Below are 12929 nucleotides of genomic sequence, written 5' to 3' on the forward strand. Positions count from 1 at the left end.
CATGGCTGTCTTGAGTTTCCAATACTTTCAACAACTTTTATTTTTTTGTGATAGAGTGATTGGAGCACATACTTGTTGGTCACAAAAAGTATTCATGAAGTTTGGTTCTTTTATGAATTTATTATGGATCTACTGAAAATGTGAACGAATCTGCTGGGTCAAAAGTATACATACAGCAATGTTAAAATTTGGTTACATGTCCCTTGGCAAGTTCCACTGCAATAAGGCGCTTTTGGCTTTTGGTAGCCATCCACAAGCTTCTGGCAAGCTTCTGGTTTAATTTCTAACCACTCTTATTGACAAAATTGGTGCAGTTCAGCTAAATTTGTTGGTTTTCTGACATGGACTTACTTCTTCAGCATTGTCCACACGTTTAAGTCAGGACTTTGGGAAGGCCATTCCAAAACTTTAGATCTAGCCTGATTTAGCCATTCCTTTACCACTTTTGACTTGTGTTTGGGGTCATTGTTCTGTTGGAACACCAAACTGCGCCCATGATTTTAGGTTGTCCTGAAGATTTTGGAGGTAATCCTCCTTTTTCATTGTCCTATTTAAAGCACCAGTTCCATTGGCAGCAAAACAGGCCCAGAGCATAATACTACCACCACCATGCTTGACGGTAGGTGTGGTGTTCCTGGGATTAAAGGCCTCACCTTTTCTCCTCCAAACATATTGCTGGGTATTGTGGCCAAACAGCTAAATTTTTGTTTCATCTGACATCACATGGACAAAAGATAAGACCTTCTGGACGAAAGTTCTGTGTATGTAAACTTTTGATAGTGACTGTAACTACCTCTCTGATCTGTTAATCAAAACTGAGCATTATTGTCTTTCTAAAGACATTATTTTCTTGAATTGGAGCTTATTTGATTGCAAATGTATACCTAATTGAGTGTCTATGGTGTGTTTACAACCTACCTCCGATTTTAGCCTCTCAATCTCAGTGTCCTGGTCCTCTAACTGTGTGCGCAGCTGATTGGCCGCCACTTTCTCAGTCTCCACGATCTGTACCAGGTGGATATATTTCTGCATGAGTACCTCCCGTTCGATGATGATGTCAGAATAACTGAAGAAGGGGAGAAAAGAAAGAACGTTATTTTATTTATTTTAGATGGTGGTGATTTGTCCAGGGTGTACTTTGCTTTTTTCCATTTACAGTAACATAGTGTACAAAACAGTGTAAATGTCCATATTTTACCGTAAACTATATTGTCATTTTTACAGTGTACAGTGTGATGGAATCTTTGTAATCAAAGGTCAAGCAGATAAAGTATTTACTTATATCTATATCTATCTAGACATTGGCAACACTTGAAGATGGAGAGATCCGAAGAGATAGAGGACAGTGAGGACGGAGATGTAGAAGAGATACAATTTGAGAACACAGATGCCGAGGATGAGACGGAAGAGCCAGCAGAGGAAAAACTGGAGATGATTTTCATTTGTAATTTCTGGTTAATTAAGATCAAGGACATATTTTGGCACTTCTATAGTACATTATTGTGGGACCATAAATACTTAAATGAAATTGTTAAAAAAAAAAACATTGAATATGAGACCTTTAAACCAGGCCCTTGGATGCTAATGGTTAGGGTGATTTTTGTGTACCTGGCCTGCTGAATGGCTTCCACCCACTCGTCACACTCCACCTCCCCCTCCGTCCGCAGCTCCAGAGGCTTCTGTCCATCATGGCCGAACACAACAAGGAAATAGTGCTGCGGACAGACAGAAATAAAAGGGAGGCGCTTGTCAGACGCATTGTCACAAAAATGTATAAATAGCAAACCAACATGTTTTGGCTGATCATTTGAGTATGTAAATATGTCTGGTGCAGATGTTTGCTATTAATATGCTTTCACTACCCACTTTTATGAAATGCAATTTCTACAGGCCTCACTCGCAAATCGCAAATCGCAAAAAGCCGCTGCCTGACCACGGCTCAGAAAAACTGTAGTGACTCCTCCCACCCCCACCAAGGACAGTTTTCACTGCTGGACTCTAGAAAGAGGTTCCGCAGCCTCCGGAGCAGAACCTCCGGGTTCTGTAACAGCTTTTTCCCTCAGGCCATAAGACTCTTTAACGCATCATAATAACCCCCTCAATTCCCCCCCAAAACGGATTAACTTGCTGGAATATAAAGACAATACAACATACATCCATAAACATGGATGCATATGCAAAAGTGCAATATATTTATCTGTACAGTAATCTATTTATTTATATCTGCACCTTATTGCTATTTTATCCTGCACTATAAGGAGCTAATGCAACAAAATGTTGTTCTTATCTGTACTGTAAAGTTCGAATTTGAATGACAATAAAAGGAAGTCTAAGTCTCTAAGTCTTACATACATTACATTCACTGTACAAACATACATATACACATACTGTACATATACATTCACTGAACAAACATACATATACACATTCTGTACATACACAAGTACATATACATACATACACTCATGCACATAATCACGTTTCATCAAACATACGTATATTAACGTTGTTGCCCTAGGGGAAACTGGATAACACATGGCACACTGGAATGGATTAAGCAAAGCAATCAAACAATGTACTAATATGATCCACTTCAAGAAACTCTTCAAACTTAAAGTGTTTACAAAGTACAAAGAACAAGAACCATGACAAACATTCTCAATTCATTTCATCCATCCATTCATTCATTCATTCTCAAAATAAACTTACTTATCTCATCATATGAAATATGACTTACTTCACCAATTATTATTATTAAATTATTATTATTTATTTATTTTTATTGTAATTACTTATGGAGTATATTGTGAATAAATTGTGAACAGGAAGTGAGCAAAAAGCTCTGCTTCTTCCTACTCCTTTTCAAACATGTTGAAAAGAGAAACTGGAAATTGTGATGTATCATGTTGTATGCTTGCATGTTCGAAATAAACTCAAACTCAACTCAACTCAACACTGACAAAGCTTAACCTATTGTTACTATAACAACCTACAAGGTTAATATAGGTTGCTTCTCTTTCTTCCCCTCCATTTTTCTGCATTATTTTGTATCTCTAGTTATCATTACATATATGTATTGTTGCATTTGAACAACTGTATTGTAGATAATAGAGGTAAATTATTGATATTGTTCATTATCAATAGCGCTATTTCTATTGGTATTTGTAATGCTCCATTTGTAGTGTAATAATGCTCATTGTCATTTCTGTATTATTTATTTCGCTAACTGCTTCTTATCATATTTGTACTGATGTTGCTCTATTGTTGTTGTTGTTGTTGTTTTTGTTGTGTTTGCTTTTGTCTCTCTGTCTTATCCCCCTCTTGTCCCCACCATTTTCCCCTCTGTCTTCCTTTTTTCCTCTTTCTATCCCCTCCTGCTATAGCCCGGCTGCACCAAATGATAATATAAATACATTGAATAAAGTCGAATACAAATAAGGCAACAAGAGAAGTATCCTACACTTCTCTTTTTTAAAGTAAATCTGAACAGCCGATATGGGAATCTACATCAACTATATGATTTGCCTGAGAAGCTGGACAGGACAACAACAACAACAACAAAAAAAGTCTGACATGACGAACAGAGGCTCAACACACAAAACATACATAATTAGCAGACTTCTGCCAAGGTAAGGGACAAATTCATTATAATTCAAATGAGGAAAAGAAAACCAAAAAGTAAAAATACAGCAGGAACACCATATTTTTGTTCTGTCAGTTTGTTGGCTAACAATTAAGCTACTTCCTGGTTAACAGATAACAACATGAGATGTTACAATTAGACGGATACTCAGCTACCATTTGCCTTCTACACTTCCATTATAACTTAAAACAAACAAAATCATATTGAAGAAGAATGTGTGTTTAACATACTTGGCTAATAATTTGTATTTGTAATAATGTGTTTACCTATGTTAGCTAGCAGGCTTCCTTCCGGTTCATGGGTATCAGCGTTGCCAGATGACAAATGACAAAATTACCCACTAGCCTTAATAGGGAGGAAAACAAAGACTAATGAAAATAAAGTGTTAATTAATTGGTAAATTATTTTTAAATGAATAAATACCAATACAATTCAACAATTTTGCAGAATATATTAAAAAATATAAGATTGAAGCTAAAATAATTAATCGATAAATACAGGTGTAAACAACAAACAGAAATATTGTATAATTGATAATATAATTGCAGTATATATACTCAGAAATAACTTATTGAATAATAATAAATCAGACCAAATGATGTCGGACACCAGTTGTCAACATTCTTCTTCTTTGATATAACTTGTAAACACCATACTCTTGTAGTTTCTCACATTAGTACATTGAGTTCTGATTGGATAGCAGAAATAAGTTCTATTATAAGTGAAAACAATGAGGGAGTGCCTCATTTTTTCACTTTCCTGTCAGCCTGTTTGAGAGCGCACTCCTTCCCGGTTCATGTGGAATGACACATGATGTTACAATTAGACAGGACTCCACTGTAGTATTTACATTCTGAACATGTTTTAGTGTAACTCAAAGTGCAAAAAAAAATTTGCTGGCTGGCTGTTTGTTATTTCTAAGGTTGTACCAAAAAAAAAGGTAACCAGGTGAGGCAAAAAAAACAGTTTTTAATGGTGAGATATCAAGGTAAACAAAAAAAGCGTTAAATCCCACCCTATACTCAAAAGCTTAAGACTATTTCGTCAAATAAATTAAAACCGTAACCAAAACACAGGCATTGACACCCCAAATACATCAAGACAGGTTCAATTATAGTAATAAGTAGCACTGTCTTCGACTAAGGAGTTTCATAATCGAATCTACCAATTGCCGACTGTCAAATTTATGGTGTTTTTGTAAGAGAAATAAACAATGATGATATGTAGTAGTGTAAACCGACTGGTCCCTAGCTTTCAGTAACCTCACATAGATGTGCTGTAGCGCTTATATAGGTGAATATTTCCAAGTAAATTAAAGGTACTTATGAAAAAGAATACATCCATCAATCCATTTTCTACCGCTTGTCCATTTTGGGGTGGCAGGGGTGCTGGAGCCTATCCCAGCTGCACTCTGGCGGAAGGCAAGGTACACCATGGACAAGTCGCCAATACAGTCTTTCATTGATGATCTCATATGCGACTTTTACCACCACCAAAAAAAGGCTAACCTAGAGATGGCCGATAATATCGGCCTGCCGATATTATCAGCCGATAAATGCATTAAAATGTAATATGGGAAATTATTTTGGAATCATCATTTACAATCCTTATATAAGACAAAAACACATATGCTTTTCTCTTTTTATGGATTCTAACTCGTAAATAAACGCGAGCTACAGTCGGCTAACAATAAAGTCAATAGGAGTCTCTCTATTCCGGGGATGAATAAAGTATCTATCTATTCTACCTATAAAGCGCTCTAAAAGCCTCCGCCAAGGTTTTAGATACACACTGTAAGTATATATATAACGTAGTAACTCGAGATGTCCTATAATATCGGCCGATAAATGCTTTAAAAATGTAATATCGGAAATTATCGGTATCTGTTTCAAAAAGTAAAATTAATGACTTTTTAACACGGCGCTGTACGGAGCGGTACATATCTGGTACAACGCGGACGTTGCGTCTCCCAGTCAGCAGCCCCTCCTCTCTCCCCTCTCCCACACACAACACAGGAGTTGCAGCACGACTGCAGCATGAGAGGTTTACTGGCAACTCTTGATGACCTCATCAAACCGCCGCAAGCGTAGCATAACAACAACAAGAGTGTGTTGTTGCCGGTGCTATAGCCGTGGCTAACAAGCGAGCTCCCTCGGTGACTGACTAACGACACCATGTCTATGGTTTGGGATTATTTTAAAGTGTGTCTGACAGTTAAAAAACTGGCAATTTGCAATGACCGCAAAAAGTTGGTTATGCGAGGAGGAACCAAGACGCCTTCCTTTAATACGAGCAATTTGATCTCCCACCTCTTCAAGAATCATAAGGAGATACACGATGAATATAAGCGGAAGATGGATGAAAAGCAAACACCAAAAAAAAGTAGTACCACACAGTTATCGCTTAAAGACTCCGCCGAGAAAAAACAAAAATACAACAAAAAACACCCCAGGGCGAAAGCCCACGTTGTGGTCAGGGACAACACACGCAATATGGCAAAAGCTACGATGGAGTTTGGTGGGGCTAGTCTGCCCTGCATGGCGCACACTTTGCAGCTTGCAGTGAACGGAGCTGCCCTGTCTCAACGCAGCATTTCAGAAGCTCTGGCTGACTGGTAGGCCACTTCAAGCACTCACCACTAGCTTGCAGCACATTTGTGTTACTCATACAAATACGTTAGAGCAGGGTAGATTGAGCCCAGTTTATAATTTCCTGTTATACAGTATGCCAGGCAGTCTTGCACTAAAGGAGGACTATGTTATTGTTTACTTTATTACTCTCGTATACTCTGGAGTGAAGCTGTGTGCCTTCATTGCTTTTGTAGCTGTTGTTTTGAGGCATGTTTAAACAAAATGAAAAATAATGCACTTTGTGAAAACAAAGTTTCTGTATGTCAACCAGCAGAAGGATCATAACCTTTTTCCAGAGGAGAGTTACACCTCTTGGGCGAAGTAGTATGTGCAATTTCCGGCAGTCAGTCCCACTGAGACCGACAGCGTGTTTCGGCCAGAGGCGCGCGATGGCATGGCGAGCTCAGTGTGTGAGCGCAACGCGTCCAGAAGGGCCTCAATCACGTCCCCAATGTAGAAACAGCCTCCCAACACTATGAGGATGGAAGGATAATCAGAGGTGTAGGACGTCAAAACACGCCAGCTGACGTGACAAAACCAAGATTAATTTGCTACTGTCTAAAAATGTTTAGTCTGCACACAATAATATTTTTCCAATATTTAAAGAAGACATGTGTCATGATCGTTACCCGGATCATGGCATGATTTATGTTCTTATGTTTCTGGTTTTTGTCTGTTTCCTGGTTGCACCCTCTTTTCCTGTTTATTCTTGGTTTCCATGGGCACTGATTCTCCTCACCTGTTTTAGTTTTGCAATTAGTGTTTCCACCAGGTGTTTTGGCTAATCACTCCCCTTTATAGTTTCCTGTCACCCAGCAGTATAGTAAGTTTGTGCACGCTAGCATTCCTTGTTTATCACCCTTGGTGACATTTTGGTTTTTTGTTTAGCTCCACGCTTGCTAGCGTCCTCAGTTTCGTATTTTTGTCCTGCCTTTTATTTATTAAAAATACTTAATCCTACCTGCACACTCCTCCTGCTTGTCTTCTGTACTGGAAGGAACACACCAGCACAGCTATGCGTCCCCGAAGACGTAACAACATGAATGCAGCTGAGATAGGCTCCAGCACCCCCGCGAACCCGAAAGGTACACGCGGTACAAAAATGGATGGACGGATGATGAACGCAATCAATTCATCTTCCCACCAAACATGCTGTATGCGGGGGCCCAATGCGGACCCTCCCACAGACGATTTACTGTAAGATTCATTGTCAAATCAGACTCTTCCGAATCAAATCCTCGAATGACAGACTATTTGAAAAAAGCTCTAAAATATTATTATTTTTGTATTAATGTTTGTATTAGTAGAACATATTTATAGTAATAATATTTGATGTATCAATATCATCCATCCATCCATCCATTATCCCGGGCTCGGGATCTTTCTGTGTGGAGTTTGCATGTTCTCCCCGTGACTGCGTGGGTTCCCTCCGGGTACTCCGGCTTCCTCCCACTTCCAAAGACATGCACCTGGGGATAAGTTGATTGGCAACACTAAAATTGGCCCTAGTGTGTGAATGTGAGTGTGAATGTTGTCCGTCTATCTGTGTTGGCCCTGCGATGAGGTGGCGACTTGTCCAGGGTGTACCCCGCCTTCCGCCCGATTGTAGCTGAGATAGGCTCCAGCACCCCCCGCGACCCCAAAGGGAATAAGCGGTAGAAAATGGATGGATGGATTAATTATTGATTATGCTATAGACCAGGGGTGTCAAACTAATTTTAGATCAGGGGCCACATGGAGAAAAATCGACTCGCAAGTGGGCCGGACTGGTAAAATTATGGCACGATAACTTAAAAATAAAGACAACTTCAAATTGTTTTCTTTGTTTAAAAATAGAACAAGCACATTCTGAAAATGTACAAATCATAATGTTGTTAGGGGTTTTTTCACACTTACATGTTAATAGTATTCTACCTTTATTGGTCATTATTTATACTTTCTGAATAAATTATGTGATCATTTTCATCAGTCAACTCACTGGTGTTAATTTTCAATCTATCAAGATAAAAACATAATATCAAAATCAAATTACAGGATGTTGTTTATGTAGTTTGCTCATTTTCCTCGACTGGTGCACTAACGTCATGGGGTTTATTTATTTATTTTAGCATATGTAGCATAATATACAAAGATACAAAGAATTGCTATTGCGACATCTAGTGGACACATTTAGAACAGCAGTTTCTTCGTTCAAAAATGTCGTCTCATTTTTATACATAGCAAACTCATCCCGCGGGCCGGATAACAACTGTTCCGGGCCATACGTTTGACACCCCTGCTATACTCTGTCATCAACATTAATAATAAGCGTAATATTAATTAGTATTTATATTTAGAGATTTAAATTAATATTTCCAACTGAATTGTAAAGAAAAAATTCTGCCACACAATTTTGTCTATACAACTCCTGTTCCACTGAGCAGCTGTCAAAACACATAAAAAATCCAGTGGCACAAAAATTGGGGCACTTTCATTTCAAAATCGATATTACATATATCTTTTTAATTTTCCGCCTCTTTCCCTTCGTGTGTTTTAACTTGTCAGATGGATCAATAGAAGTTAAAAATGCAAACAGCCATGGTGGCTGCGCTAGGAAGCAGGAAAAGTCAGATATTGCGTTGCCATGGAGATGCTATCCTGTTAGTGGCTGCTGACACAATCTCGAAAGATGTGAGCGTTTAAATGTTATGTAATAGCTCTTCTTCTCACTCTGGATGCCTCTGTGCTGCTCTGTCAAAGACTGTTACGCCGCTGATTAGCGTTTATTTAATAATAATCTGCAGCCATTGCATCAAAGTGACAGGTACATTTTAAAAGAAAATAAAAGAAGACGACAAGATAGGAGGATGGAGATGTGGATGTTTTTGTCCCAATAACCCCAACCAGTAGCATGTCCATCATCCTGGGGGGGACAAATGTGTGTCTTCTCTGGATTGTATGCTTCACTGAATCCTCACTGAGACACAAAGGAAACATGAAAGCATGAGGGAATGCCGAGATGGGGGAGAGGGGGTTGGAGTTTGGAGAGGACGCAGAGTGGGATGATAGGTGGAGAGCCAAAGTCCACTCAGAGCTCAGAGTCTTTGCCCGACTAAGAATAGCAGCTCTTGTGCTAACCCAGTGCCCCAGGACATGAGCATTGGAATAAAAGCTTTTATCACTACACAGTGCTCCTATGAACGCCTGTGCATGTGATGACATGCGTCTTTAAAAAGAACATTTTTATTTTTGTATTTTAAAAATCTAAAACAATGGCAAGGCAAGTCTATTTATGGGGCAACACTCATACAAAAGTCAATTCAAAGTGCCATACATTAAATTACAAGAAGGCGAAAAACAAAAATAAAATAATCAGAAAAATAATCATCATTCAAATTAAAATCATTGAACAAAAATTATCATAAAACAATTATAATTCAAATTTAAAAAATCAAAGAATGTAGATAAAATACTTTCAGTTGTCATATGCACAACTAAATAATATAGTTTTCGGCCTGGATTTGAACATTGCCAACGTCAAGGCCTGTCTCACATCTTCTGGAAGACTATTCCAGATTTTAGGAGCTTAAAACTGAATCACAGCCTTGCCGTGTTTCGTCCTGACTCTAGGCACCAGCACGAGACCACTCCCTGAGGTTGTCAGAGCCCGAGATGGTTTGTGAGGTTCTAAAATGTTAGCGATGTACTTTGGCACAAGACCATGAAAATAATTGCACACAAAGCAGAGTTGTGTTAAAGTATATTCTCTGAGCAACAGGAAGCCAGTGTAGCGCAGTGACCTAAGCGCGCATACTGAATGTCCTGGTTCTAGTCAGGACTTGAGCAGCAGCATTCTGGATGGACTGCAACTGCTTTACAGCTCTTTTAGAGAGACCAGTGAAAAGGTTATTAAATTATTCTAATCTGCTGGACACAAAGGCATGAGTTAGTCTTCCTAAATCTGATTTAGACATTATTCCTCTGATTGTGGGAATGTTTTAGGTGGTAAAAAGCTGCTAATGTTGTTGACTTAAAGTGGCTGTTGAAGTACCAGTAGAATGGAAATACAAGTGGCCTCTATATTGAAGCTGTTATCATATACTGTATATCTGATGTATGACACCAACAGATTTACAAAGTGTCCAAGTAAATAGATCCCTTCATACCAATAACAATGCAAATCATGCAGACTTTGTGAGAGCCAACAATTATTACTTTGGGAAAAATTATGATCCAGAAACTTATAATTTCCAGCTTTAGTAAAACAAGAAGAGTCATTCAGCAGTATTGCTAAGTGCTAAACAAAAAATACATACTACAAACATAATAAAACGATAGCTTACTGTACAATGTCTGCTCTTACTTCGAAGACGACTGATAGGATGTCCACATCTTCCCGTTTATATGAAGAATTAATCATGATACACATGAAGGGTTGACAAGGAAAAGTCTCCCTGTAGAAACTGTCTTCGGTTGTGTGTGTTTGTCTCTATCTGCGGGTATGAATTGAATGTCACAGATGAACAACTTCCAGATTTATGGCTAAATCATCCAAATATCCAGATGAAAGGCATGATTTATAATCTACAATAACTTTGACGAGCCGAGACACAATGATGCAGGAGCAGCAGGACGTCGCGGTCAGCTCACAGTAAAGCAGCAGAGGGCTACTTAGCTGTGTGTTATCAATCCACCGCTAAAAAATAGTTTGTCTGTGTTAGCACTTATAATAATGGGGGATGTTTTATTTTTTTTATTTTATTTTTTTTTTTTTTGGCATAAAAAAATACAATTATGTGTGCTTACGGACTGTATCCCTGCAGACTGTATTGATCTTTTTTGATATATAATGTAGGAACCAGAAATATTAATAACAGAAAGAAACAACCCTTTTGTGCGAATGAGTGTGAATGAGTGTAAATGGGGGAGGGAGGTTTTTTGGATTGGTGCACTAATTGTAAGTGTATCTTGTGTTTTTTTATGTTGATTTAATAAAAAAAATAAAAATAAAAACTATTTTTTATTTATTTTTTTTTAAATTTCTTGTGCGGCCCGGTACCAATCAATCCACGGACCGGTACCGGGCCGCGGCCCGGTGGTTGGGGACCACTGATTTAGAGGGTTCTGTGGGCGAAATAGGGAGCCTCCATTGACAGACTATTTATGTCTTTACTATCTACTACTTAGATGCATTAAAAAAAAGACAAACATATGTGTTCATGTCTTATATAGAGATTGTGAATGACATGGTTGTGTATTTCCAGTATGAATGATCTGATACTATGGTCAGTGTGCAGAAGTGTAACTCTCGTAACGTCAATCTACGAAATTACCAAATCCTCTCCAGCACCCTGGAGTAGACTGATCCCGGGTGGCTGAGAAGTGTGATCCCCCTACAATTGGAACACACCCTCCGGTCCCCTTTTTTGAGAAAAAGGGGACCGGGGGAGGGATCACACTTCTCAGCCACCCGGGAACAGTCTACGGTCTGTCAATCCAGAGGTACCGCCCCAGACTTCCACACTATGTTGAAGACATACTGTATGTCAGCCACCACAGTCCCACAACATCCAGAGCCTTGAGGTATTCAGGGCGAACCTCGTCCTCTCCCGGGGCCTTGCCACTGGGCAGTTTTTTGATTACCTCAGTAACCTCGGGTCCAGTGATGGGCATGTCCGCATTTATGACCTCAGACTCTGCCTCCTCCATGAAAGGTGTGTCTGTAGGATTGAGGAGATCCTCAAAGTATTCATTCCACAACCATACTATATCCCCAGTAGTGGTCAGCAGGTTTCCGCCACTACTATAAACAATGTGGACATTACACTGCTCCCCCTTCCCAAGGTGTCGGATGGTTCACCAGAATCTCTTCGAGGCCGACAGAAAATCCTGCTCCATGGTCTCCCTGTGCTCCCCTCACGCCAGAGTTTTTGCTTCCGCCACCACCGAGGCTGCGGCTCGCTTGGCCTGTCGGTACCTGTAAGTTGCTTCGGGAGTCCCACAAGCAAGCCATGCTCGGTAGAACTCCTTCTTTAGCTTGACAGCCCCCTTTACATCTGGTGTCCACCATCGGGTTAGTGGGTTGCCACCACGACAGGCACCAATCCGATCAGCAGCAGCAACAATGGAGGTACGGAACACGACCCATTCGGACTCAATGTCCCCCACCTTCCTTGAAATGCAGTAGAAACCCTGCCGGAGGTGTGAGTTGAATATTTGGCAGACGAGAGCTTCTGCCCAATATTCCCAACGTAACCCTCACTACCCTGCCAGGTCTGTCTGGCATCCTCCCCTGCCACCTGGTCCAACTCACCACCAGGTGGTGATCAGTTGACAACACAGCCCTTCTCATCACCCAAGTGTCAAAGACATGTGGTCGCATATCTGTTGATGGGACTACGTCAATCATCGACCTGTGACCTGGTGCTACATGCACTTGTGGGCACACTTATGCTTAAACATGGTGTTTGTTAAGGACAAACTGTAGCTAGCACAGAAGTCCAATAACAGAACACCAATCTGATTCAGATCGGAGAGGCCGTTTCTCCCAAACACGCTCCGCCAGGTTTTGCTGTTGCTGCCAACGTGAGCGTTGAACGGGGGAACACACCTTGCAGCACTCCCTCTAGGTTGCCCAAAGAGGCCGGGTACTACCACGCGTAAACCACAGCCAGAGT

At 40.0% G+C, this 12929-nt stretch overlaps 1 protein-coding gene across 4 annotated transcripts in view; it reads right to left on the minus strand.

The window, feature by feature from the left end:
• The window catches only part of LOC133575874 (ras-specific guanine nucleotide-releasing factor 2), a 131641-nt gene that overhangs the window by 65009 nt on the left and 53703 nt on the right, over nucleotides 1–12929 (minus strand). For 3 of the 4 annotated variants that reach the window (XM_061928763.1, XM_061928764.1, XM_061928762.1), the window contains exons 2-3: nucleotides 1609–1715; nucleotides 919–1066 (exon numbers count right to left, since the gene is read on the minus strand). In XM_061928763.1, the coding sequence (XP_061784747.1) occupies nucleotides 919–1066; nucleotides 1609–1715 (255 nt within the window). Of the gene's footprint in view, nucleotides 1–918; nucleotides 1067–1608; nucleotides 1716–4981; nucleotides 5006–12929 lie in introns of those variants that run through there. The other variant, XM_061928765.1, reaches the window with a different exon arrangement.

The sequence above is a fragment of the Nerophis lumbriciformis genome, linkage group LG33 (assembly GCF_033978685.3).
Source record: "Nerophis lumbriciformis linkage group LG33, RoL_Nlum_v2.1, whole genome shotgun sequence".
NCBI lineage: Eukaryota > Metazoa > Chordata > Actinopteri > Syngnathiformes > Syngnathidae > Nerophis > Nerophis lumbriciformis.